We start from the raw sequence: 27,889 nt of genomic DNA on the forward strand, positions 1-27,889 counted from the left end.
GTGAGGACTAAGGGGACTGGGGAGAGGGAGCAAAAGAGGTGGCGTCTGGGACCTTCAGCTGCCTACCTTAGGGGCGCCCTTTCGCGGCCGGCCTCGGGGTGCCAGGGCCGGGGGCGGGGCCGGGGCGGGGCATGGCCAGCCCTGGCCCCTCCCGCCGGACGTCGGCGCGGAGCTCGCGCCCGGAGGGGAGGAGCGCGGAGCCCGCGCGCAGCCCGGCCCCGGCAGAAAGTTTTCCCTGACGGAGTTTTGGCGGCGGCGGCGGCCGGAGCGGCCATGGACGCGCTCAAGTCCGCCGGGCGGGCGCTGATCCGGAGCCCCAGCCTTGCGAAGCAGAGCTGGGGCGGCGGCGGCCGGCACCGGAGTGAGTGCGCGCCCCTCGGGCGGGGGTCGGGCCCGCGTGGACCGGCCTCCCGCGGCTCCCGCGGGGAGAAGCTGGGTCTGACCTGCGGCCCGGCGCGGCTCTGCCCGGCCCTACCAGGGTTGGGGGTCGCCCGGGGTCGAGTTGGGGTCCTACTCCGCTGCCGCTCTGTGCAGCCGGAGAGAAGGGGCAGGCGCTGGGAGGAGAGACCGGAGCTGGGGGTCCTCAGGTGCGGGCGTCAGTCGTCGGGGGCTGTCGTCGGGGGAGAGACCGGCGCGACCCCTGGCACCTCCCCACCTCGCCGCCCCGGGGAGCTAGGCGGGGGGTGGGGGCTCCGTGTCGGTGCCCCGGGGAGGGAACGTGGGCGCAGGGGCTTGGGACGAGGTCCTCATCCCCACAACCCTGTGCCCCAGCCGCGGGGTCGGCGGCGGCGGGCACCCACTTGCGCCCTCCCCGCAGTCCAACCCTCGAGGTCGTCTTTTGAATCCCGGGGCCCCAGAAACCGACTCAGGTGTGAGCCGGAGTTTGCAGGTACCTACTTGAAGTTGGGGGCAGAGCTTCACCAGGGGTCTCGCGGCATAGCACACAGCGGGCCATCTAGACCCCCGGCTCTCCTCTCCTAGCCGGGTCCAGGCGGCGAGGCCGGCGTCCTGGCTATTTTTGAAACCTGTTTTCTGTCACACTTTCCCCCTTGGGCTTCCGAAGTCCCTGGGTGCTCAGGCGAATGGCAGACTCACCGCCACCTCTTCCTGGGGCGTCTGGGAGACTGGGAGGGGCCTCACCCGGCCCCCCTCCTCTTCCCGTCTCCAGTTACTCTCAGGGAACCCGTCACCTGGCACCTTCCCACCTTCCCGTGAGGCCTGACAAGCTCAGCCTAAGTCCCTCCTTTTAAGACAGAACGAAGTGGCTTGCCTGGGGCTACACAGGCCTTCCTGCTTGCTGTGGAGCCGCAGTCTCTCCACACTCCCACGCCCTTGCTACCCACCTAGGGCCCCGGCCTCTTCCCCCACCAGGAGACCACTGACTGTGTAGTCACACCCCACCCCGCTTCCCTCTGCCTTCCAGGGAACCACCAGGGGAGCCGGAGTTCCCCAGGCAAAGGAGTGCCAGCGTGTCTGGGCCTCGAGAGCCTGCCCCTCCCTCCTGCTTGCCCCATTCTGCTGTTCCAGCTGTGGCTGCCTCCAAAACCTCCAAAACCAGAGCCTGGCACTGGGGACATGGGCTGGCGCCTGCTGGTGGGGGTGGGGTCAGAGACCTGGTGGGGCTAGGCCAGGCCAGGGACGCACCATCTCCCACACTACTGGCTACCAAAACAGCCCCCTAAATATTTGTGGGATTTGACAGAACTTCTGATATTGAAGGTCTGTTCCAGTGGGGGAATCCTGCAGTTTTCTCCTGTAATAAGGGAGGGAGGGGGCACTGGGTAAGAGGAAGAAGCTTACAAGCCCCTCTGATTCTAGGAAGGGGGAGAGGTAGCCATCTGGGATGGTGGAAAAGAGTTTCTTTTGCTCTGATCTTGGACAAGTTACTTGTCCTTTCTGACCCTCAGTTTCCTCATCTGCAAAATGGGGGTAAAAATTCTAACCTGTCAGGGTTGTTGAGAAAATTATTAATAATAGTTCTTCCTCCTAGCATCTAATTGGTGGTTTCCTTCTCTCCCACTCCCCCTTCTTGTCATGTGGACCTTCGACATGACTATTACTATGGCAGAACAAGTTCTGGGAGCTCAGAGCCTGTCTACAGCTGTGAAGGAAAGGAAAGGAGAGCTCCTCTCTCTTGCAGGCACCCCAGTAAGCCTGGAGTGCTGTCGGGAGCTTTTTGGACCCAAAATAATCTGGGTTGAATATCCACTTGTCTCTTGTGATTAGGTCTCGGTTTCCTCATCTGTAAATTGTAAATAACAGTAGTACCCATCTCAAATTTTTTTGTGTGTGGTGGGGGTATTAGATGGAGTGTTTTGCCTGGCACTGAGAAAGGTTTCAATAGACGGTGACTACTGCTTTGGTTACCCTAGGTTTCACATAGTGTTTTTGCTTCTATTATCTCATTTGCTCCTGTGAGGAGACTGGGGGTCTGATTTTTACCAGACCCATTTTAGAGATAAAAGAACCAAGGCTAACGTAAGTAAGTAAAGTCACTGGCCCTAGCACAAAACCCCAAAGAGGCAGCTCCAAACTCCTGTCCAGGGGTCTTACCAGTGTGCCTCCTGGTATCTGGCCACAGGAGGAGCTGGGGGTAGGCCCCAAGCCAGGTCAGGCTGGCAACCGCTGAGGACAGCAAGTGGCCGCCAGGTAGACAGGGAAGCTGTGGGGTGTGTCTGCTATGGGGATGCTGGGGCGGGCTGGTCTAGGGTGGTGTCCCAGCCAGGCCTCGGGCCCAGTCCTAAAGGTCTGAGCCCTGTGGTTGAATTTTGGGGCCAGACTGAAGCCAGTGGAGTTAAGGTTAAACTTGACACCTGCTATCAGCTGTGATCTGCTCCTCACCATTCAAGGTTCTCAGTGGAAATTAGCATGATCATTGTTTTATTTGTGGAGAACCTGAAGCCCAGAGAAGGGAGGCAGCTTACCTGAGGTCACACAGCAAGCCAGAACCCTAGGCTTCTCTGCACAGAGCCTCATGGCCCCATTTCCCAGTTAGTCCTGACTTTGAAGGAGGGCTCTGCCTCTCTCCCTCTCCTACACATGGCTCTTCTGCCTCTCTTCAAGAACTGTAAATACTTTCTCTCAGTCCCTGGCCAGGGATTTTCCTTTCTTCTAAGTACCCTTCTTTCCAAGAGGGGTCGCTGTGACCCTCAGGTCCTTCAAGAGTTGTGCCAGCCTGTTGAGTGAGAATGGGTAAAGAAATATGAAATGCATGTTCCAGTAAAGCTAGTTCATGGTGGTAGGCAGGGGACAGAGGATCTATTCATACTTATTTATATTAATTTACAATAAATGATACCATAAATAAGCCCCCTCACACATAATCAAGCACCGACTATGTGTCAAGCCCTGAGAGGCCCTGAGGAATCTGGTGAGTGATTCGGTCATTCTTCCAGTGGGCTTCCTGTCTGGTGGAGGAGGTAGATAGAATGACCAGGGTGTAAATGAATAATGTGGCTATGGGTAGTGGTGACGCCATGAAGAAAGATAAAGTGGGGTGGGTAAACGATGGGGACAGCCTCCTTCAATAGGGCGGTGTCTTTGTTTGGGTTCTTCTAGAAGCAGATGCCAAGTCAAGGATTTATTTGGGAAGAGATCCCAGGAAATACAGTTAGGAGAAGTGAGAAGGGAAGGGAGCCCAAAAGTGGGCAACTGGAAGCGAGTTACCACTGTGGGCAACTAGAGTGCAATCCGTGGGGAGCTCTGAGAAGTGGTGTACATGTGCTCTTCAGTTACTCCGTTTGAGGGAGTCAGTGGTGGGTGTGGGGATGCTGGGGATGGGAGCTCTTAATGCCCCCTCAGCCTGTACCCGCTCTGGCATCTCCGACATCCAGGGAGCACTGCAGGCAGAGTGGTGCGTCAGGGGGCGTGGGTGGAAATGGTACCCACCAAGGAGGTAAAGGTGGGGCACTGACAGTGTCAGTTCAGGGAGTCAGGGCAGGCCTCTCAGAGAAGGTGACTTGGAGTGCACCCATGGTGAACACAGGAGAGAGGAATCTGGGAACAGCCTTCCAGCCAGATGGAACAGCAAGTGCAGGGGACATTTAACTGGAGGCCAGGACTCTGCGCCTCCTCAGGGCTGGTGGCTGAGGGAAAGTATGTGGTTTGAAGGAGTCAGGCCACCCCCTGCTCACTGAGGGTAAGCCAGATGCTCCTTTCAGGCAGCCCTGCAGGGCAGGGTGCCCGTCCCTCCTGGGTCAGCTTGAGCCTGACGCCTTTGCATGGGAAGGGGCTTGGTGGATTGTGGGGATCAAGGACCAGGGTTGTCAGTTATGAGCCATGGCTAGACTCCTCTGAGATTCTTTATCTGTGAAGCGGTAATCCTACCTAATAGATCCTTGACTTTTCTCATAAAATACGCAAAAGTCTGTTTGCCCTTGACCGTTAGTAATGACAGTAGCTCACACTTCAGTGACACTTGGTATGTACCACGCATGGTTTTAACCCACCTCATGTGTAAACTCATTTTATCCTCACAACAACCTCATGGGATGGATGCTTTGTCCCTGTTTTTAAGCGAGTAAACTGAGGACTAGAGAGGTGGAGTGACTAGAAACCCCACAGCACATCTCTAGACTCCATCTTTTTTATCTTAACAGTGTAATTTTCTCTCTTACATTGTAAGTAATACTTAGAAAATGGTAGCTGCTACTGTTACCATTTTTTATTATAGTCTTTTGGTAATAAACAACTTCTTACAACTTCTGGAATTGTACCTAGCACTTTTCACATGCCGACCCTTCTGATGATGCCCCTGAGGGACTGAACCCATTTATCAGATAAGGAGACTGTGGTCTAGGGAAGCAGCCACACTCCAATCGCGGCAGAGCTCGAGTCCCCTTCTAGATGGCACACTGCGGCCTCAGAGGCCATCTCCTTGCCACGCTGCAGAAGGCTGGAGGCCAGGACCCTGGGTACAGGCTCCACCCTGGCGCATGGGTTTGGCTGCAGCTCTGATGTTCCAGACACCAGCCAGGCCAGGTTTCCCAGAGGAGCAGAAGGGGCACAGGGGCACTGTGCCCAGCTCTGACTCCTGGGTAGGGGGGCTTAACAAGGAGGGAGTACACATTTGCAGCCGAGAGTTAGACTGCACATATGGTCTGTCCCCAGCTAACTCTGACAGCGGGTCATCTGTAAAATTGCTGAGTTAAAATAGCCCAGTCATTACCCATCACAGGGCCAAAAATAACCAGGACCGGAACAGGGCTGTGGACTCAGGCCTGTATTTGCCTGGAGGCCTCTGGGAGCTCTTTCTGAAGCCGCAGGCGCCTCGACTGATCTGAGGCGGCTGGCTGAGGCACAGGGCAGGCGGGGCAGTGAGTCTTTACTGAGTGCCCCTGGTGCAGGGAGGGGCTGGGCGTGAGAGACCTTTTCCTCACTGAAGGAGGTGAGTAATGCCCAGGGGCACAGGAGCAGAGGCAGGGTTCCCTGGAGGGGAAGGACGGTCTCCGTGGGCCTGTGAGGGAGGAGTGATGAGGAGTGGGGACGCGGGGGGAGGAGGCTGAGGCAGAACAGCAACATTGGCTGAGGGCACCTTCTCCGTGCCAGTTCCTGGAGAGGCAGACACAAGCCCAAGTCCTTCAAGACAAGCCTCAAAGAAGGCTTCCTGGAGGAGGCTGGATGCAAGGGGTTTCGATTAAGCAAAGGGCAGGGCATTTGTGGTAGAGGGAACTACTTGAGTAAAAGCCAGAAGTGGGAAAGTAAATGTTGCATCACGAGGAAGACGCTGTGCACGGTTGGAACTTCTGCTATGTGTGCACATGGAGTGTGTGTGTGTGTGTGTGTGTGTGTGTGTGTGTGTGTGTGCATAGTAATACTGTGGGGCAGGAGACTGGGAAGCCTGTAACTCCCCCACAGTCACTGTGGGAATTGCCTATAGTGGACTGGGAGATGGCGGGGTGGGGGTTAGTGTCCCTCCAACTTTTTGTGTGATCTTGCACATGTCCCATCCCTCAGTTGAGTCCCATCCCTGGGCCTCAGTTCCATCATCTGCAAGTGAGGGGTTTGGCCAGAGGATCTCCAAGACTGATGAATGGCAACCAGTCTATCAGAGCCCTCTGCAGAGGCCATCTGGACCTCTTCCACCAAGGACCTCTTCCAAAGAAAGGTCAGGTCAGGGAGGGATGAATGCAGAAAAATGCCAGGCATTTCAAAGGTCAAGGAAGATTGGGGAATGTTTTGATAGCAAAGAGATTGTCTGTGACCTTGGCAAGCTTTGGCCCTTTGGAATGGAGGGAGCGGAAGTGGCTTTGGAGAGGAGCCAGGAAAGGGAGGAAATGGGAGAGTGGGGACATGAAAATGGGGGGAGGAAGGATGTTTGCTCTAGGGCAGGGATGGATAATGAAATGAACAAGGCTACCCCTGATCAATTGGTATGGCCCGCCTGGAGCCTTGTGTTGAGAAACAGCCCCAAACCTGTAAATCAGAGGGACTAGAGCTGCAGCTGATTAGTAATGTCTGCCCAGGACACAGGCTACAGGCATGGGAGCACATAGTTTGCCATCCTTGCTTAGATCCATCTCAGGTGGGAAGTTATTGTCTGAGTACCTAGACAGGGGGAGCCTCAGTAATTAGGTATTGTAGGAGGAAATATCTCTGGGTCTAGGAACTTCTCCCTGACCTGTTGCTGAAATTAAGGTAGTTTGCCTCATGAGAAGATAGCATTGCCTAATTAATGGTCAGGAGCTTGGGCTTTAGAGTCAGACAGACAACTGACTTGACAAATTATTTGTCCTTTGAGCCTCAGTCTCTTCATCCATGAAGCAGGAATGAAAGAATGCCTGCATGCAGGTCAGCTGTGACTGTTAGAGGTAATGGGGAGAGCTGCTGCCTTTTTATTGTCACCTGTGTTACTTGATAGCTCTGTTTGTCCTGATGGTGGTGGTGGTACTCTTGATTTCTCTGAGAGCAAGGCCCATGTCTGAATTGCTCCAGGGCTCCTGTCACCCAGCCCAGGACTGGGATACCTCAGGGACTTTCTGGTTCTTTTTGAAGGATCAAATGGAATAGGCTTATGGTTGATGGGACAGAGGAAGGGATCACTTAGGGGTCTTCTCAGTGGGGGCTGGACCTCATAGTGGGGTGGATGCCCAAGTGCAAAGGCTGGAGGGCAGCAGGCCAGGGGTCAGAGCTGACAATGGAGTTGGAGGCATTGCAGGCCTGAAGAAAGTCTTGCGGTTGTCCAGGTCATTCTTTTGCTTAGCAGATACTGAGTGCCAGCGGCATGCTAGGCTCTGGAAGACTGATCAACAAGTCCCTGCTTACCTGGATCTCAATCAGTGGGTACTGGCAACACCTGTGAGTTCTTGTATGTGCCCGCCCCCCACTTCACCTCCACTCCCCACCCCTGGACAAGTTCACTATGGATTCAGTGCAACCAAAGAAATGACAATAGAATGTTCTTGGGTACAATAAAGTTGGTATACCCAACTTTATTCCCACGGTGGCAGGTCAATCACAAGAATCCCATCCACACAGAGTGAGTCTGCAGGCAGCAAGCTGGTCTCTGCCCCTGGGCCTCTCTACCCCTGCAGCTGTCTCAGTCCTCAGTGCTGCCACCACTCCAGCCTCTGCCCTGCTTTCCTGCAGCCTTGCAGCTGTGCCACCGCATCGCCCAGAGCACTGGGCAGGGCTCTTTATATAGAGTCAATAATGATGTATTGCCCACACGTGTAGTGAGCTAGCCAACCAGGGCCAGAGAATCCTGGCCACAGGAACCTTCACTTTGTCCACAGGTGGGCATACATACCTACTTCTGGCTGGTAGAGAAGGAGAAGAGCCACTGGAGGACTAGAGCTCTAGGACATTTGTTAGGAGGGGGCAGCATGGGCTCAGACAGGATAGAGGACCTACCTGGTAGTGCCACCTGGGCTCAGGTTTTCTGCTCCCAGCTGTGCAGGAACCCCAGAATCAGGCTGTGCCTTATAGGGGGAGCCCACAGCCTTGCCAGGGCCTCAGTTGCCCTGAAATCAGTCCTAAACTTTCTTCCTATGGTTCATCCATCAGAGCCAGTGAGGGCCCCAGGAGACAGAAGGGAGGGTACAGGACTTCTCCCAGCTCTCCTCCTAGGAAATGGTCTAGGGAAGCTGGCCCTGGCCATCTCTGTAGTGGCCCCTAGAAGCTGAATCCTGTCGATGCTGCTCTATCCAAGATTGTGTGTGAAGCTGGAGAGCAGTTTCCTCATCTATAAAATGGGTACCATCATAGTATCTCCCACAGTTCTAGTGTCTGAGAAAGGAACAGGCAAAGGGCCCTAACAGGCAGGAGTGGGTGTTCATTCATGCTGGTGATGGGGCTTGGGAGGATCCCTGGAGACCTTCCTTCCCCTTCTGGGCTCATTGTTTCCCAGCTCAGTGATCTGGTGCCTCTGGGTCGCAGTTCCTGGGGAAGAACTGGGGATGGTGAAAACCACCAGTGAGGACCACACTTCCCCTTTTGTCCCACTACCTGCTCTGGGCCCTCTCTCACGTGGGTAGGGCGAGGTGGGGCCTCTTTCCAGCTCTCCCTCCAGGTCTGTTTCCCCGCTGGGAGAGTTGAGCTCTTCTCATTTCCCAACCTTCCTGGCCTCAGTCACAGTGCGTTTTCAGAGGACCCTTCCCATGTGCTTTGCTCGGTGACAGTGCTGCAGCATTCTTAGTCTCAGAGGAAAGGAGACTTCCCTGAGGAAGGAGACCATGTGCAGGGTGGGAAGCAGAGCTGGGACTGAGCCCAGGTTGGCCAGATTCAGGAGGCCTTCCTATGATGTCCTGTGAGCAGTCATCTCCCCCATTCCCCATTGACGCTTACCACACCCCTACTGGCCTTGGACTGCTTTTTCCTCCCCCTCTTCCACCCCCACTCTCACTTCCTACCTTAGCTGTGCAGATAGAGCAAAGCAGAGCAGGCTAGGGCCAAGGGTACCACATAGGTTTGTATTCTGATTCCTTTGATGACTTTGCTTCTCTGGGTCTCAGTTTCCTAATTTGTAAAATGGGAGTAATATCCACCTTCCAGGACTGCATTGAAGATTCAGTAAGAAAATGGCATGGTTTGCCCTCAGAAAGTGTTAGCATTAACTTAATTAAGAGTTTGGGCTTTGGACTTGAAAATGGGTTCAAATCTTGGCTCTTGTCTTTGCTAGCTCTGTGAACTTGCCCATGTGATTGTGCCTCCCTGGGCCTAGTGTCTTGTAAATGGGTATGAGAAAAGTGACTACTTCAGAGGTTTTCATGAGGATTAGTGAGAGTACTTTTTGTTGTTGTTGTTATCATTAATCTACAATTACATGAAGAACATTATGTTTACTAGGCTCCCCCCTTCACCAAGTACCCCCTACAAACCCCATTACAGTCACTGTCCATCAGCGTAGTAAGATGCTGTAGAATCACTACTTGCACTCTGTGTTGCACAGCCCTCCCCATGCCCCCCACCCCACATTATACATGCTAATCGTAATGCCCCCTTTCTTTTTCCCCGCCCTTATCCCTCCCTTCCCACCCATCCTCCCCAGTCCCTTTCCCTTTGGTAACTGTTAGTCCATTCTTGGGTTCTGTGATTCTGCTACTGTTTTGTTCCTTCAGCTTTTCTTTGTTCTTATATTCCACATATGAGTGACATCATTTGGTACTTGTCTTTCTCCACCTGGCTTATTTCACTGAGCATAATACCCTCTAGCTCCATCCATGTTGTTGTAAATGGTAGGATTTGTTTTCTTCTTATGGCTGAATAATATTCCATTGTGTATATGTACCACATCTTCTTTATCCATTCATCTACTGATGGACACTTAGGTTGCTTCCATTTCTTGGCTATTGTAAATAGTGCAGCGATAAACATAGGGGTGCATCTGTCTTTTTCAAACTGGGCTGCTGCATTCTTAGGGTAAAATCCTAGAAGTGGAATTCCTGGGGAAATGGTATGTCTATATTGAGCTTTTTGAGGAACCTCCATACTGCTTTCCATAATGGTTGAACTAATTTACATTCCCAACAGCAGTGTAGGAGTGTTCCCCTTTCTCCACAACCTTGCCAACATTTGTTGTGTTTGTCTATTGGATGTTGACGATCCTTACTGGTGTGAGGTGATATCTCATTGTGGTTTTAATTTGCATTTCTCTGATGACTAGCGATGTGGAGCGTTTTTTCATGTGTCTGTTGGCCATCTGAATTTCTTCTTTGGAGAAGTGTCTGTTCAGCTCTGCCCATTTTTTTTTTTTGTTAACATTTTCATCTTTTTTTTTCTTTTTATTGGCAAATAAAATATACATGTTTAATGTGTACAACTTATATAGAGATATACATATGATTATATATATACTTACACAAAGATTGTGAAATAATGACCACAGATAAGATAATTAATACATCCTTTAGCACAGCTGGTACTATTTTCCTTTATCCCTATGATTTTTTGTTTTCCCTTTCTTTTTCCCCCGCCCTTATCCCTCCCTTTCTACCCATCCTCCCCAGTCCCTTTCCCTTTGGTAACTGTTAGTCCATTCTTGGGTTCTGTGATTCTGCTGCTGTTTTGTCCCTTCAGTTTTCCTTTGTTCTTATACTCCACATATGACTGAGATCATTTGGTACTTGTCTTTCTCTGCCTGGCTTATTTCACTGAGCATAATACCCTCTAGCTCCATCCATGTTGCTGCAAATGGTAAGATCTGTTTTTTTCTTATGGCTGAGTAATATTCCATTGTGTATATGTACCACATCTTCTTTATCCATTCATCTACTGATGGACATTTAGGTTGCTTCCATATCTTGGCTATTGTAAATAGTGCAGCGATAAACATAGGGGTGCATCTGTCTTTTTCAACCTGGAGTGCTGCATTCTTAGGGTAAATTCCTAGAAGTGGAATTCCTGGGTCAAACGGTAAGTCTACTTTGAGCATTTTGAGGAACCTCCACACTGCTTTCGACAATGGTTGAACTAATTTACATTCCCACCAGCAGTGTAGGAGGGTTCCCCTTTCTCTGCAACCTCCCAACATTTATTGTTGTTTGTCTTTTGGATGGTGACGACCCTTACTGGTGTGAGGTGATATCTCGTTGTGGTTTTAATTTGGATTTCTCTGATGACTAGCGATGTGGAGCATCTTTTCATGTGTCTGTTGGCCATCTGAATTTCTTCTTTGGAGAACTGTCTGTTCAGCTTCTCTGCCCATTTTTTAATTGGATTATTTGCTTTTTGTTTGTTGAGGTGTGTGAGCTCTTTATCTAGTTTGGATGTCAACCCTTTATCAGATCTGTCATTTATGAATATATTCTCCCATACTGTAGGATATTGATGTTCTATTTTTTTTGTTCTATTGATGGTGTCCTTTGCTGTACAGAAGCTTTTCAGCTTGATATAGTCCCACTTGTTCATTTTTGCTTTTGTTTCCCTTGCCTGGGGAGATATGTTCATGAAGAAGTCGCTCATGTTTATGTCCAAGAGATTTTTGTCTATGTTTTTTTCTAAGAGTTTTATGGTTTCATGACTTACATTCAGGTCTTTGATCCATTTCAAATTTACTTTTGTGTATGGGGTTAGACAGTGATCCAGTTTCATTCTCTTACATGTAGCTGTCCAGTTTTGCCAGCACCATCTGTTGAAGAGACTGTCATTTCCCCATTGTATGTCCATGGCTCGTTTATCATATATTAATTGACCATATATGTTAGGGTTAATGTCTGGAGTCTCTATTCTGTTCCACTGGTCTATGGCTCTGTTCTTGTGCCAGTACCAAATTGTCTTGATTATTGTGGCTTTGTAGTAGAGCTTAAAGTTGGGGAGCAATATATCCCCCCTTTATTCTTCCTTCTCAGGGTTGCTTTCGCTTTTTGGGGTCTTTGGTGTTTCCATATGAATTTTTGAACTATTTGTTCCAGTTTATTGAAGAATGTTGTTGGTAATTTGATAGGGATTGCATCAAATCTGCATATTGCTTTGGGCAGGATGGCCATTTTGACTATATTAATTCTTCCTAGCCAAGAGCATGGGATGAGTTTCCATTTGTTAGTGTCCTCTTTAATTTCTCTTACGAGTGTCTTGTAGTTTTCAGGGTATAGGTCTTTCACTTCCTTGGTTAGGTTTATTCCTAGGTATTTTATTGTTTTTGATGCAATTGTGAATGGAATTGTTTTCCTGATTTCTCTTTCTGTTATTTCATTGTTAGTGTATAGGAAAACCACAGATTTCTGTGTGTTAATTTTGTATCCTGCAACTTTGCTGTATTCCGATATCAGTTCTAGTAGTTTTGGAGTGGAGTCTTTAGTTTTTTTTATGTACAATATAATGTCATCTGCAAATAGTGACAGTTTAACTTCTTCTTTACCAATCTGGATTCCTTGTATTTCTTTGTTTTGTCTAATTGCCATGGTTAGGATCTCCAGTACTATGTTGAATAACAGTGGGGAGAGTGGGCATCCCTGTCTTGTTCCCGATCTCAGAGGAAAAGCATTCAGCTTCTCGCTGTTCAGTATGATGTTGGCTGTGAGTTTATCATAGATGGCCTTTATTATGTTGAGGTACTTGCCCTGTATACCCATTTTGTTGAGAGTTTTTATCATGAATGGATGTTGAATTTTGTTGAATGCTTTTTCAGCATCTATGGAGATGATCATGTGTTTTTTGTCTTTCTTTTTGTTGATGTGGTTGATGATGTTGATGGATTTTCGAATGTTGTGCCATCCTTGCATCCCTGAGATGAATCCCACTTGGTCATGGTGTATGATCCTTTTGATGTATTTTTGAATTCGGTTTGCTAATATTTTGTTGAGTATTTTTGCATCTATATTCATCAGGGATATTGGTCTGTAATTTTCTTTTTTGGTGGGGTCTTTGCCTGGTTTTGGTATTAGGGTGATGTTGGCTTCATAGAATGAGTTTGGGAGTATTCCCTCCTCTTCTATTTTTTGGAAAATTTTAAGGAGAATGGGTATTATGTCTTCTCTGTATGTCTGATAAAATTCCGAGGTAAATCCATCTGGCCCGGGGGTTTTGTTCCTGGGTAGTTTTTTGATTACCCCTTCAATTTCTTTGCTGGTAATTGGTTTGTTTAGATTTTGTGTTTCTTCCTTGGTCAGTCTTAGAAGGTTGTATTTTTCTAGGAAGTTGTCCATTTCTTCTAGGTTTTCCAGCAGTGAGAGTATTTTATGTAAAGCTTCTTATCACAGTGCTTGGTATCTACCGGAAAATGTTAGCCCTTTATTAAAGATGAAAATAATGGTAGCCAGGGGGTTCCCAGCGCCCCTTGCTGGGTGGGTCTTCCTAGGAAATGGGAGCTAAGAGCTATTGCTGTGGCGGGCCCTGCCCAGCAGGGTCTGAGGGCCTGTCCTCATCCCACCCAGAGCTGCCTGAGAACTGGACAGACACTCGGGAGACACTGCTGGAGGGGATGCTCTTCACCCTCAAGTACCTGGGCATGACGCTGGTGGAGCAGCCCAAGGGCGAGGAGCTGTCGGCTGCTGCTGTCAAGAGGATTGTGGCCACGGTGAGCCCAGCCAGGGTGGGGAAACCATGAGCCATCCCCAGCTGGCTGTATCTAAGCTGCCCTTGAGTCCTCTTGCATCTGGCTTAGGGACTGTGATAGAGGGGAGCCATTATTGGGCTTACTGGGTCAGGGTCAATATCCTCCTTTCCTGCTGTTGTGGCCGTGGCTTCTCCCAGCTTCACCTTCTCCAACTCAGTCCCCCTGCCTAAGGGTTGGTGACTTAGTGTCAGGAAAGGGTAGTGGGGCTGTTGCTGTCTCCCAACCACTTGCCCTGTGACCTGAGGGCCAGGGCATTTCCTCCTCCCCAGCTCTGGATAAGCATGGGCCTATAAATCCACCTCCCTTGGTGGCCATGGGCACCTCAACTCAGGCCTTGGCAGGTGCAGTGGGTGGAGCAGAGCATCCCCAGGAGTCATTTTGCTTAGTGCTCAATCTGAGGCCCTCCTAACTGTGTGGCCTGGGACAAATCCCTTCATGGGAGTCCATTTTCTTGTGGGGAGAAGTCCTCCTGCCTGGAGGATAACTTGAGGTCCCATGTTTGGTGGACAGCAGGTGCTCAATGGGCAGCACTTGTCCCTGTATTTATTAGAAGAGGCTGTTGGCTGGATCGTCTTCCTCATAGCATCTGCCAGCTACAAGCGCTGGCCTCACATGGGCCTCGAGTCTGGGGCTTAGAGCAGCTAGGTGTAGCCCATGAGGGGGGTCCCAAGTGAGGCAGGCAGGTACCTCTGACCCATGTCTGCTCCAAGGCCAAGGCCAGTGGGAAGAAGCTGCAGAAAGTGACCCTCAAGGTGTCACCACGGGGAATTATCCTGACCGACATCACCAACCAGCTCATCGAGAACGTGTCCATTTACAGGTATGCTCAGCATTACCCACATTTGTTCTGCTGCTTGGGGCTGTGGGTGGTGTCCCCAGCCTGAATCCAGGCTCTACCACTTCCTTGGAGTCTCAGTTTCCTGTCTGTAAATGGGGGTGGAAGCAGTGCTGTTACGAAGTGCTGAGTGCAGAGCACCTGACTCACAGCGGGCACTTGGGTAAATGGCAGTTGCTGCTGTCATTCTCACTAGTTGCAGTAGGCGGCTGAGGCCTGGTCAGGATTGGGATCTTGCCGCGCCTCCCCACCCCCCAGATGCTGCTGAGTCAGGCTTGGAGCAGAGAGCTGCAGAGCCCCTGCCTTTTCCTTCCTCTGCAAACGGAGCAGCTCGGTCTTGGACGTGTGGCCAGGCATCCAGGGAGGCCTCAGGCAGTCTTGGAATCCAGCCCTTGGAACCTCAGGCTGTCCCTGCCCCTCTCTTGGCTTGTCAATTGTAGGACTTCAGAGCTGGAAGAGACATGCAGAGAAGCTGAGGCCCAGAGAGGGAATTGCCCAAGTCCTCACAGAGAGGTAGTGGCTGGGCTGGGACCAAGACATTCTCCACCCTCTTGCTTTGTTTGTAAGCTGGTAGCTCAGTTGGTTGGAGCACAAGCCAGTACTGGGAGGTGGGGAGGGTGGATGTGTGTTGTAGAGGGGGCACTTTACAGTTTCAGGCTGGTGTGTTCTTCTCACCTTCCTGATTCTACCTGCCTCTTTTAACCAGGTGAGGCATCGGATCCCAGCCCCTGCCCCTAAGAAGCTTGTAGTCTAGGAGGGAATGGAGGGGAGGAAATAGATAGAATGTAAGTTTCTCAAGAGGGCAGAGAAGGAGGGTCCGGCTTGGGGAAACCTGGGAAGGCCACCCAGGGGAGGTTAGCAGGAGGCTGAATCCCCTAGGATGGGGAAGAGGTAGCTGGGGTCCTGGCGCCCCCTTCCTCTGCCCACCTGGGGGTCCTAACTGCTTCTGATCCCTTTGTGATTGAAGCTGAGCCTCACTGGTTTAGGGAGTCTGCTGAACTCCTGTCCACCTTTGGGCTGCCAACTCCTCTCCTGATTGAGATTGGCAGGATGACTGGAGCCAGGAAGGGGACAAATGCTCCAAGAGGAGGGAGCCGCTCTGTCCCTCCCCGACCCCCTGGGGCTCCTGGTCTGGTCCTCTTCACACATCCTCGCCCTCCTCCCTGCTCCCTGGCTCCAGGCTGCAGCTCCAGAAGTTGCTAGCAGTCTCAGTCACCCTGGGAGGGACAGGCCTGGAGCTCATCCAGCCTCTGGGCAGGGGCCTGATCAGAGGGCGGGTAGAGGAGGGGTGGCCAGGTGAAAGACACTGGTGGGCTGGGCAGCATCCTGCTTCCTTCCAGCTGGTCAGCACAAGCCCTTAAGAGCTAGTGGCATTGCAGTGGTTACAGCCTCGGAATTCACTCATGAGTTCAGTTCTCAGCTCTGCCACTAGCTTGGTGGTCTGAGACCACTGGCTTCTGTTTTCTCATCTAAAAAGTGGAGATAATAACAGAACCTATTTCAGAGGCAGCTCTAAGAATTAAACGACATGGTATTTAGAATGTTGCTTGGTATGCAGTGGGGCTCAGCTATTACTACTTGGGGTGTGGCTCAGTAGAGAAAGAAAGTGTCCTTTCTTCTGTCTTTTTCCCCACTCCTTGCCTAGCCTGAGTTCCCCCCATAGAGGGCCAAGGCCAATCTCTTTGGAGCCTCAGCCTGGTAGAGTGGGATAGGAGGCTCTCTGGAACTCAGGGGAGATGCCCTGTGAAGTATCCTGGCTGTGGTCAGGAGCCTCTGCGCAGGTCTGATGACGCTTCCCACTTGGCTTTCAGGATCTCCTACTGCACAGCAGACAAGATGCATGACAAAGTGTTTGCGTACATCGCGCAGAGCCAGCACAACGAGAATCTCGAGTGCCACGCCTTTCTGTGCACCAAGCGGAAAATGGTCAGTGGGGAGAGGCTGGGGCATGGGCAGGCTGTAGGTAGCCTCCCCTTGGGGGCCCTGTCTGGTGGGGGAGGCAGGACCCAAAGGCAACCTCACTTAAAAAAAAGTATGAAATCCATTGCAGTCAGGTGGGTAACCTGTCAGAGTGGGCTGCCCTGCCGGGCTGGCCAGCCTACCTGTGGACAGTGACAACCCTGTGCCCCCAGTGAGTGCCCTGGACCCCTTCCTGTCTGAACATGAGTTGCTGGGTTTGCGATTTTGGGGAATCTCCTGTCAGTAGTACAGTCTGGAGGTACAGGGCCTTATAGGGATTAGTCCTTGTAGATGAGCAATCAGAGGGGCCCAGGATGACAAGCAAAGGCAGGAGCCCTCAGAGGACCTGGCTTGCTGTAGCCAGACTGGGGACGGAAATGACTGTTTGGGGGCACCTGCGGAATGCCTCTTCCAGTGGTAGGCCTTCAGGTGTCTTCTCATTTAATCCTCACAGTAGCTCTCAGAGGGGGGAGCTGTTACTATCTTCATGGTTTTTATTTTTAATGAGGTAAGAGACTCAACAGAGGTCAGCTGTCTTACTGGAGGTGACACAGCTAGCCAGGCAGAGTGAGGGTTTAAACCCATGTGCCTTCTCCTCCCAGCATGACTGTGAGGAGCCAGGAGCTCTTTGCTCCATTTTCAGGCCACCTCTGGTCACAGATGGGAACGTTGGTGGCCTCTGGGCATTTGTCTTGAACTTTGGGGAAGCAGCCAGAGTGAGTACACCTTAGGCATTGAAGCTTGTGTTTCTGAGGTCTCCAAGATCTGAGCATGTGCCTCGGAAGGAGGTTCCTGACATTTGTTGAGTTAGTATTGGCCTCTGTTAACCTCTATGTACAGAGCCCAGAGCCCCAGTCCCCATGCCCAGTGGTCCTTGGACCTGAGGAGACAAGATCCTCTCCCTCCCCTGTCATCAGGACACATCAAGGACATCACAGTCTTTAAGTGGCCCCCAGGCATCCTGCTTCCCATCAACACATCTTTAGATAATGGTGTAAGTTTCCTATTGCTACTATAAGAAATTACCACAAACTCAGTGGTTTTAAACAATATAGACTTACTCTCTTACAGTTCTGGAAGTCAGCAGTCTAAAATGGTTGGCAGGGTTGTATTCCTTCTGGAAACTCCAGAGGAGAATACATTTCCTCTCCTTTTTTGGTCCCTGGGACCGTCTCCATTCCGCAGTTCAGGGTCCCCTTCTCCAGTCTCAGAACGGCCCTGTAGTGTCTTCCGTCGGCCCCCATGCGTTGTTGCCACAGTCTCTCCGTTTGGCTCTCCTCCCTCCCTGCCATCAGGCCCCTTGTGACTGGCCTGACTGGGTAATCCAGGGTAACCCCCTGTCTCAAAATCTTGAATTAATCACACCTGTGAAGTCCCTTTTGCCATGTGCGGTGACATTCCCAGGCTCTAGGGATGAGGATGTGGACCTCAGGGGGCCATGGCTCAGCCTGCCACAGGTCTTGTGGGAGGAGCACTGTCCTGTAGAGGAGATGGGCCAGTGCTCTGATCCTGGCTGGCATGCTGTGTGGCTGTGGACGCCATCTTCTCGGGCTGCATGCCCATCAGCAGAATGAGGTCACTTCAGTGACCTCCAGATTATCTTGAAAGGCCCAGTTTCTCTGGGGCACTGTTTCTTTCCTGCAGACTCAGTGTTGCTGGCCACTCATTCAGGGCCTTATGATGCCCGGGTTCCTGAGCTACGGTGGCTTCTCCCATGATACCTTTGTTCCTACAGACAGTGACTCTTGGCTTTGTCTCTTATGAAGCTGCCCAGACTTAAAATTACAGACTCATTATGTCCCCATTGTTTGTCTCTTCTTCCCCACCGACCAGAGCAGTCACTGAGCAGGGGCAGCTGGCCCACAGCCATTGCTACAAGTGGCCTTGGATGGGAGGGGCCTCCCAGGATGCAGAGGCTTCCTCTGGGTAGGGGAGGTCTGAGGCAAAAGAAAGCAGATGCTGGCCCAAGGGCTCAAAGGAGACCTAGCTTTAGGCCTTTAGACAGGCTTGAGTAAAATCAGCCTGCTCTAGGCTAAGAGGTCAGTCGCTGAGGAAAACAGCCTGCCCACTGCATGGTGCCTGCAGCAGAGCCTGATCAGGCAGAGGCTGAGAGGCTGGATCTCAGCTTATCCTTCTTCTCCACCTTTTCCTACCTGGCCTCCCCTGTCAGGGGGCCTGAGGAGGCCCCTGGGAGAGACGGCCCAGCCCAAGATGGTATAAATAGACCACCTGCTGCTATGGTCCCCAAGGCCTCTGCTAAGCTGGCAGTGTGTCAGTGGTCTTACAGCCTGGCCATGTTGGAAAGTCCGAGATTCTTGGACTTCGTGGACATTTCTGAGAAGGAGGCAGAAGATGAAATGGGTGCCTCTGGTTCTACAGCCCACCTGCTGGCAGGTACCTCTGCAGCTGTTCGCTGCTGCCTGTCCCAGGCTCAGCCTTGTTTTGGGCACTGGGGACCCAAAGGATCAGCCATGGAGAGATGAATGAGACAAAGAGCCCAGATTCAGTAACTGGAATACAAGGCTTGGTTCTAAGGTGGAGGTTATTAAGTCCCACTGGAGGTCAGCAAGACTTGCCAGTGAAGGAGGCATTTTGAGTTGGGCTTTGAAGGCTGAGTATTAAGTCAGGGTTTTCTGGCAGAGAGACGGGGTGGGGGGTACGGGGGTGAGCACACTGCAGCACTGGGGTCAGTGAGTGCAGAGACCCAGGTGCAAGATTAGATGGCATGATTGGTTGAAGAGTCAGAGGTCCCTGGGGCCTGGGTGGGTGGTAAAGAGAGTCAGCCTGCAGGGGAGCCTTGGGTTTGGATGGTGACATAGCCCTCACTCCCTTTGGCTGGGGGCCTACAGTCTGTATGCCTCGCCCTTTCTTTCCTGGCTGCCTGAATGAGCTAGAAGCCTATGACCCACCCAGGGTGGGGGGGAAGGTTTTGTGCAGGTGGCCCACCACCTCAGCCAACCTGTGCTGCACAACCACCTGGCCGTCCTTCCCCAGGGGCTCCTGTTCGGCATGGCCAGGATAAATTTCTCTACAAAGAAACATTTCTATCTGTCCAAATGGGGGGCCTCAGCAAGCACTTCAGCCTCTGGGCTCTGAAGTGGAGTAGAGTTGCTGATTTGGCGGGGAGCCCAGGGTTGAGGTGCAGGTGGGCTGGTAGTAAGCAAAGTAGTAGCCCCTAATTCTGCCCCAGGCCAGGTGAGGCAGAGCTATTTTCCCTTACAGGGCCATTGGCATTCCTCAGATAATCCTTATGTGCAAGGAGTTATGTTTCTGGGCAGTGGGGTGTCAGGGGCCTGTGGCTTGACTTGATCTGAGCACCAAGCTGGCATCCAGGATCCTGGGGTCCTGGCCCAACTGTGTGGCCCTAAGCTAGACCTGGGTCCTTTGAGAGCTTGTAGCCTGGTTACTAGGAACAAGATGGATAAGAAAAACTGGGCAAGGTAGAACCTGCTCTGGGTAGTAGACCCACAAGCCAGAGGCACTCAGAAGAGGGGTAAGCCTCCAGCCTGCTGAGTACAGGAAGGAAGACTGCGGTGGGCAGGCCTGAGCAGTCCTGTCTGATGCTGCTCTGATTCCTGCAGCTGCCCCTGGGAGCAGGGCCCACCCCACTTGCAGCCCCTGCTCAGCCCGGGCTTGCAGTCACATGCACATGTCCACGTCTTGGGTTATACTTGCTCTAACTTGCAGATGGGACTTGGGGTGAAGGGGCAGGAGTGTATGCAGATGAACAAGCAGATTTATGCAAAAACAGCATCAAGTTTAGGCCCCTAGATTTCCTAGAGGCAAAAAAAAAAAAAAAAAAAAGCCAGTGTTTTCCTCTCCCTGCCGCATTAGGTGGCCAGCCCTTGCTTGGGTGTATAGTGATCTGACTCTGGTAATCAGCCCATATTTTTAGTTCATGTGCGATTCTCAGTGGTAACTGGGTCTATTAAACTTGATTCAGACGTGACAGCTTAAATTGTAAACAGCTGTGAAGAGTTTCATACTTAATTACCATATTTAAGTTTTGCCATAAAGCGCTTGTACTTCCATCAAAAATGTAAATGACGGAGACTTTCAAATGAGATTTTCTACTTTGTGAAGTTTAATTGGCATGGATCAGTCAGCTTGTTTAGGGATTAAAAAAAATTTTTTTAAGAGTTTTAAAGGCAGTAGCCTCAGATTCATTTCTCAATTAAATCAAGTTGCCTGGCAGAGGAGAACGGAGTGGGTCTGAGGCTGGTTAGGCCCCAGCTTGTACATTTGAAAGAATCTGGTGCTTTCTTCCTAGGCTTCCAGAAGGAAGCTAGATGTCACTTCCAGGCACAGGCTATAGCTATGAACTCTGGGACTCCCACACCCAGAAGCTGAGCTAATTAACTCTGAATGGGCATCGAAGAGAGGAAGTGCTGAGATGAATGTGGGTTGGGGATAGGTCCTGGCTGGAGTGTGAAGCCTCAGGAGTCCTATCTCATGGGTAAATACAGTTCAGCCAGCATGCTGCACCTCTAGAGGGCTTTGGTCTTGTCTGGGAATCTGGTATTTAGACTCTATTTTTGCCTTTAAGGCAGCACCCAGATGGGATAACACAGGCAAGTGAGCTGCTGACACTTTCATGTGCATGATCCAGAGAGAGGTATGCGGGGCTGTAGGAGCCCAATGCTGGTGACATAAGAGAGATGGTGACATTGGAGGTGGGTTTGAGGGGTGGATGGGGTTCCCCAGGGGTGAAGGGCTCTCTGCACAGCTGGGTTATGGCACTAAATAGTTTTGGGTCCTGCCACAGGCACTCATTGGCATGTTACTCCTGCCAAGAAATATGTAAGCCTCCTGCTTCTCTCTGGGATGCAGTTATAAGCGCCTCCAACCTAGCATAGTATTAACCAGAGTCTAACTTTTGTCCCTCCAGCTGTGGCTCATTCAGGTAGTGGCCGGGCCCTTTCCAATCCTGGCTTTTGGTTCCCTAATTCCAAGGGCTGAGGTACTGTGTAGTTGTCAGGTAACTAGAGAGGCCTTCTCAGAGAAAGTAAGCCTCACAGCTAATTGGATTTGGGGAAGCCCAAAGAGGAGGGAAGAAGCCAAGGTGAGCGGCCACTGCAAAGGTGGGACTGGAACGAGGGTGGGAACTTTGGCAGGACTACAGGTGGTGAAGATGGGGCCCCAGCTGCCTTGGGGAAGTGGTTTTATTATACCCTGGGCTGCTTCGGCGGCATGGGAGTGGCCAGGACTCTGTTTCCACCCACCAGGTATTCCAGAGCCTTGGGCAAAACCAGGGCAGTCCTGGCCTGGAGCCCCTAGGCCTCCAGTTCAGATTCACTATAAGTTACCTGACTCACTCCTCCCGGGATCCCACCTCCTTGTGTTTCAGGCCCAGGCTGTCACCCTCACAGTAGCCCAGGCCTTCAAAGTTGCCTTTGAATTTTGGCAGGTGTCCAAGGAAGGTGAGTCTTGTTTGAGGACATTGTGGGTGGGTAGCAGTATAGAGCAGGGAGGGTGTTGAGGAAGGCTGGCAGAGTGCCGTGGGGTGGGGAGGGGAGGCGAAGGCCCAAGAATCAGGCCTGGACTGGCTCCCAGCTCCACCACTTCCCTCATCTGACTTTGGACAGGTCCCTTCACCTCCCTGAGTCTCAGTATCCCCATCTGAAGAAATGGGAACAGCTGTCTCCCTCCCCCAGGGTGCTTGTGAGGGTTAAAGGAAATCTGCAGTTTCTTTCCTCCTTGCTGGAGACCTCATGCCAGCCCCCTGAGAGTGGCCACAGTCTACCCCCTGCCCAGCAATTGCTGGGGGTGGAGCGCTGGGGTCAGGGGCTCCCACATACTGTGCTTTGGTTCCGCAGAGAAGGAGAAGAGAGAGAAAGTGAGCCAAGAAGGAGGGGACGTCTTGGGTGGGGGCCACCACGACAGTGCCCCCGTGTTGAGGAGCCGTGAGTCTTGGGCAGGGGGTGGGGCCAGAATCATCTGTATGACCTGGGGTCTGCCCTTCATCAGAGGGCCCCACTCCCTCCTGGGCTGGGGCAAACTCTTGGTATTTTATTTGTGTTATACTGTTAAATAAATAATACATATTCATTATAGATAAATTAGGATATGTAGATAAAGGAGAAAAAAATTACTCATTTTAATGCATGTTCTTCCAAATGTGTCCCTATGCAAATATATAAATATATGTATCCATCTCTCTGTATACATGTAACATCCTGTTATGTGATCTTTTAAAAAACTTAACACCTGTAATGAACACAAAAGTTGTAACCTAAACCATTAGTCGGGGAGATATTCTCACCCTGTGGACAACTGTCCAGCTGCTCTGGGAGGTGCCAGGCAGGGCTCGGGGTGGTCTGGGTGACATCCTGGGAAAAGACATACCTGGGGAAGGAGTCAGGACCAGGACAGCCCAGGAGGCCCCAGGACGGGGCTGGGAGATGAGGCCGGGAAACAAGAGGCTCCTCTCCCACTGATACCCCTGACCTGACTCCTCATAGTGGTCGCCACTGGGAACCTGCTGGACTTGGAAGAGACGGCCAAGGCCCCGCTGTCCACAGTCAGCGCTAATACCACCAACATGGATGAGGCACCACGGCCTCAAGCCTTGACCAGCAGCAGTGTTGTCTGGGTGAGTGGTTGGGTGGCCTGGGGACCCCACTGGGACCCAGCATTGCTCAACCTGAGCCCTGGATGAGGCCAGACTGCCCCGGGATCCATGCTCTGGCACCCATTATTTGCAGGCCTCTGGGAGGGCCAGCCCTAGCCCAGTGGTGCCCAGGATCAGGGTAGGGGATGAACAATGTCCCCTTTGGACCCAGGGCTGCATCCCCAACAGGCTTGACTCCCAGCACAGCTGTCTTCTCACAATGCCTGGCCTCTTGGCCTGAGCAGCCACAGCTCGGCCCACCACAGGACCAGCCAAAGGCTCCCTTGTTCTTGGCGTGGGCAGAGTTCGCTCCTGACACCCCTCCCTGTTCAGCTGTCTGAATGAGGGGCCTGAGACTGGGCAGTCAGCAGTTGGCCCCTGCTCACGCTGTGACTCGAGGCAAACCCCCTGACCTCTCTGTGTCTCAGCTTTTTCATCCTCTCAGTGAGAAGAATGACCCCTGTCTGCAGTCTCCCAGAGGAATGTGATTTTTTTTCTTAAAAATTTTCTCATTTGAAAATGATTTCAGACTTAGGAAAAGTTACAAAAACAGTACAAAGAATTCCTGTTCACTCTTCATCCAGATTCCCCAAATGTTAATATCTTACATAACCATGTTACGATGATCAACATCATTAACATCGGTACAACAGTGTTATATAACCTACAGCCCTTATGCACAGTTCTCTGCCTGTTCCTCCAGTGTCCTGTTGCTGGTCCAGGGCTCATTGCAGTATCACATTACTTTACCCATCATGTCTTTTTAATTTAAAAAAATTGAGGGTCTTGAAAAACTCAGATCCCCCTGTGGGCCACCCAGTGTCCCAGGCTCCGAGGGCCTGCTCTCTGTGGCCTGGGAACCCCCCTGGCCTCCTGCCCCCTTCTCTGGGAGGCGGCAGGGGAGCCTCACCCATTGTTTTCCTACCGTGGCTGTGGGGTTCCTGCCATCAGTGAGCCCTCACGAGGCTGGGATTTTGGCTGGGCTCTTGGAAGTGGATGAAAGCATGACAACCTTCCTCCCCACCCTCTTCCTCTCGGAATTTGAAAGCCATGGAAATCATCCGGTCCAACCCCCTCGTTTTATAGAAGGAAAAGCTGAGTGTCAGAGAGGAGCAGTGACTTGCCTGAGGGGTCACTTGAGTAGTGGCAGAGCTGGTAATTGAACGCACCCAGGTCTGTAGGCATGGAGGTGCCCTTTCTCCTGTCCCACATCCCAGGTTTGGGGCCACGGGCGGAGAAGCTGGTGGCCACCCTTTCTTCCCAGGGACCCCCAGCAGGAAACCTGCCTGTGCCTGTTCCTCCAGGCGCCCAGCAGATCCCCTGCACTTGAGTCCAGAGTCCCTGTAGCTCACCCAGGGCTGGAACCAGACCCGGCTGTGAGCACGGGCTCCCCCGCTGAGGGTTCATCTCTCTCACTTTGCTTTCCCCAAGGAGCTGGATGATGGCCTGGATGAAGCATTTTCAAGGTAATGTTAGCTGGGTCCTTGGTGGGCTGGTCTGAGAATATGAACTCTGACCCTCCCTAGAGCAAAAATCTCAACTGGACTACCTCCAGGAATGGGGAACTCGCCATCTGGGGTTGGCCAGGTAGTCTAGAAAGCTTTGCTATTGCGTCGACACTGTTCCAAGTGGCCGCTCCGCCACAGTCAGCTGAACTGAACACACTGCAGCTCAGGATAATCTCTTCCTACACTTGGTGCAGCCTTCAAAAATTGGCTTTTTTTGCAGGTTTTTTTCCCTTCTGAGGTTTCGCACTTATGAAAGGGGCAAGGAGAAGGCAATGCTTCATTAAGCCCATGGAACATTACGTTGAGGGAGAATGTCAGGCCAGCAAGGAGATACTTTGGTCTAGCCTGAGGGTGGTGGCATTTCCCCTTTTTCCCCAGAGCCATCCCTGTAGCCATGGCTGCCTCCTTCAACTTGGGGCCATGCTACCAAAACAGCAGCAGCAGAGCAGAGGCCTCAGCTCGGGGTTCGGAGCACTGGGCTCGCTCCACTCAGGCCACCCTTTCTTCTCTGGGACCCTCAGCAACACTTACAGCCCTCTCCCTCCTTCCCACCCTTTCTTGCCAGAGCCTGGTGGGCAGGTGGTGGGGTGGCAGGTATGTCCCTTCATGGAGGCAAAGCCGTTCTTTTTACCATCCTCCCTACTTCACTGGCTGACTACAATCCCCTTGTTTGAAGAAAATCTACTGTTTGCTTTCTCCAGCTTACTCAAGTAACATGTGCCTTTTATTAACAACTTTGAAAATTAGCAAAGCATTAAATGAGAAATAACACCATCCCATAATCCCACAGCCCACACTTTTGGATTTAATTCATGCTAATCCTGTGCATATACATTTTTTTGCATTGATTGGCTCCTTGTATTTGCATGTGGGGATCCTGATTTTCACTTAACACTGACCTTATCAGTGCATTTCCCCAGGCTGTTAAAAACTCCTTGTGAACACTTCATTTATTGACTGCCTCACATTCTTCTAAGGATGGGCTGTAATTTTCTTAACTGTTTCCTGTGCTTTGGACATTCAAGTCGTCTCCCTTTTCATATTTATTGTTGAGCAGCACTGGGTGGAATATAGTTAGAGCCAATAGTCTTGTCGCAGCTGTACTGTGCTGCCCTCACCAGACGGCTTTCTCTTCTCCTGGGCATTTCCTGATGGAGCAGTGGATAGTGTGGGTGGCCCAGTGTCTTGTGGCGGGAATGCCAGTTTTCTAAGCCATTTGACTCTTAGGGATAGACTCTGGTTAGAGGTTCCACCTCTCCTGCATCCAGGCCTTTGTTCTCTCGTCCCTGTCCTGGCATGTCCCCACCCACACCTTCTCACTTCTGACCCTGGTTCTGGCCAGGCTGGCTTGCTCTTCAGGCCCCCGCCAGCCCCTGGCCTAGGCCTGCAGCTCATACAGCTCTGCCTTCCAGGCTTGCCCAATCTCGGACAAACCCTCAGGTCCTGGACACTGGACTGACGGCACAGGACATCCATTACACCCAGTGCCTCTCGCCTGTCGACTGGGACAAGCCTGACAGCAGCGGAGCTGAGCAGGATGACCTCTTCAGCTTCTGAGGCCCTGGGCACTGGCAGGATGCGTGACGGACCTAAGCCACTTGTGGCATGGGGGTCAGCTCCAGGACTCCAAGCTGCCCTCTTCCGGTCAGCATTGCTGTCAGCCTGCCTGCTGATAAAGCTGTGGCCAGTCAAGCAGGGGGATGGAGAGGTTTTTTTTTAAAACCCCACTCTTCTCTAAAAACTGAAAGATGCCTTGAATATTTATTCAGTGACTCTGGTTCAGCTCGGAAACTGGTTTTGCATCAGGCACGAGCATAGTGTTCTGACCAGCTTCCTGCGCTCTCCTGAGCAAGTTCTGCTCTGCTGTGGGTGTCAGTACAACAAACCAAAGTATTTTGTCCCTTCTCTCTCTCTGAGGACCCAGATTTCCCTGAGGCTCCCCTGCTCCTCACTGACAGTAGCCAGATCATTCATCTCTGTCATCTTTGGAGCACAGGAGAGCACCCCAGCTTCAGGAGAGGAAGCATCCTCAGGCCTGCCGGAGCCCCTGGCCCTGGGGGCTCGGAGATGGAGGGGTGACGCCTGACCAAAGACAGCACATTAAAGCACTTTAAAGCACACACAGCAGGTGTGGCCCCCAGGGGCTCCCTGATGGTGCTGCATTGCACAGAGCTTTCTGCCCTGCCATGAGAAAGGGCCCCAAGTTCCTGTGGATGACCCCATCATGCTCGGAACCAATGTAACTGGCTGCCCATGGACCCCCAGAGTCTGCAACAGTGGGAGTCGTCTGTATGTGACTGCCCTGCATTGGGGGTCCCCCACCCCTTCCTTCTCCCCCCAGACGAGGAGGCTGTGCCCATTCTTCTGTTTGTCTGTGTGTGTGTGTGGGAATGCCCCTGAGCCCCGCCTCCCAGGACTTCCTGGGGTAATGAGTGAAACCCCAACACCTAAGAATATTTTGTTGCCATTTTACAGATGAAGACACCAAGGCCCCAGGTGGAAGGGGTGGCGTCGAGTGGAACCAGGTCTGGTGCCAAAGCTGCCTTCTCACTCCACCTCCCACAGCTCACAACTCCTTTTTTTCGAGCTTTGTTGTCCTCCCAGGAACCAAAAAACCCCAGCTATTTTCTGACCAAAATGTGTTTCATAACAAACCATCTGGTGCCTTTCTACGCAGAGCTGGCACGCGCCTCTGTGCCCTGCTAGCTCTCTTGCTGCTGGTTTCTGTGAAAATGGAAGTGTTTGATGCTAATTCAGAGGTAAAACAAAACCAAACTCCAGAAGCATCATGCAATTCTGTCCTGACACTTGACCCTGAGCCAGGCCATGCCAGCAGAAGTCTATCCTCCGTCTCCCTTCCTTCTTCCCCGTTCATCCCACGGGTGTCCCAGCATCCTGAAACCAAGCAAGCTGCCAGCACCTTCCTCCTGAGGTGCCTCCCAGGCCCGGCTTTGCTAAACTTGAGTCACTGATGATAGTTGGAGCAGGTTTCACCAGCCCAGGAAAATCGCACCACATCTCCTAGAATCTACTTGTCTAAGTGCTTGAATCGGAGCACAAAGAAGTGCCTGGGAAGGAGAGGGGTGGTATTTGTAGGGGTCTTTATCAGTAGATGGGGAGAATTCCTGCCCAACTCCTGCACCCCCAGTGCCCACCCCAGACCTCCTTGGTATCGGCCTCCATGTCTGTTATGAGGCAGCACAGGTTGGGTCTGACATAGGCCATCCTTGGCACAAGGGTCCAGTGGGCCCGAGGAAGGCTGTGCTGTGTGAGTTGACTGTGGCCTGTGTCTCAGTCCCTGGCTGACAAGCAGTCGGTGTGCTCCCCGTATGTCTGCCGATAAGTCGTGTTGTACTTCACTGTATGTTGCTGTAAAGGAAGTTCTAATGAGGAAAGAATAATAAACATTCTCTTTGAAATACAAAGAGCACTTGGAGCAGCCCTGTGGCGTGTGGGAGCACCTGCCTGCTGGTGGTTGGAGCAGC

The 27,889-nt window shown here is 51.8% G+C and overlaps 1 protein-coding gene across 3 annotated transcripts; it reads left to right on the top strand.

The window, feature by feature from the left end:
- Positions 1-173: 173 nt before the first annotated feature.
- On the top strand, positions 174-27,829 carry LDLRAP1 (low density lipoprotein receptor adaptor protein 1). Of its 3 annotated transcripts, none has more exons than XM_036914782.2 (9): positions 174-361; positions 13,311-13,453; positions 14,203-14,312; positions 16,139-16,253; positions 21,634-21,706; positions 22,103-22,189; positions 22,748-22,878; positions 24,331-24,362; positions 25,817-27,829. In XM_036914782.2, the coding sequence occupies exons 1-9, from the start codon at positions 274-276 to the stop codon at positions 25,959-25,961; spliced, it is 924 nt and encodes a 307-aa protein (XP_036770677.2). In that variant the 5' UTR covers positions 174-273; the 3' UTR covers positions 25,962-27,829. The 3 variants fall into 3 exon arrangements, with proteins under 3 accessions (XP_036770677.2, XP_036770678.2, XP_036770676.2); XM_036914781.2 differs by having other exon boundaries at positions 176-361; positions 24,328-24,362; XM_036914783.2 differs by lacking the exon at positions 22,103-22,189 and having other exon boundaries at positions 24,328-24,362.
- Positions 27,830-27,889: the final 60 nt, after the last annotated feature.

Source organism: Manis pentadactyla, chromosome 4 (assembly GCF_030020395.1).
Source record: "Manis pentadactyla isolate mManPen7 chromosome 4, mManPen7.hap1, whole genome shotgun sequence".
Classification (NCBI taxonomy): domain Eukaryota; kingdom Metazoa; phylum Chordata; class Mammalia; order Pholidota; family Manidae; genus Manis; species Manis pentadactyla.

Excerpts from the sequence above, each read along its gene's own strand:
- LDLRAP1 (XM_036914781.2), top strand. The coding sequence starts at position 274 with ATGGACGCGCTCAAGTCCGCCGGGCGGGCGCTGATCCGGAGCCCCAGC. Across the intron at positions 22,190-22,747 it reads TGCCCCCGTGTTGAGGAGCC|TGGTCGCCACTGGGAACCTG; the intron begins GTGAGTCTTGGG and ends GACTCCTCATAG. Across the intron at positions 22,879-24,327 it reads CCAGCAGCAGTGTTGTCTGG|GAGCTGGATGATGGCCTGGA; the intron begins GTGAGTGGTTGG and ends GCTTTCCCCAAG.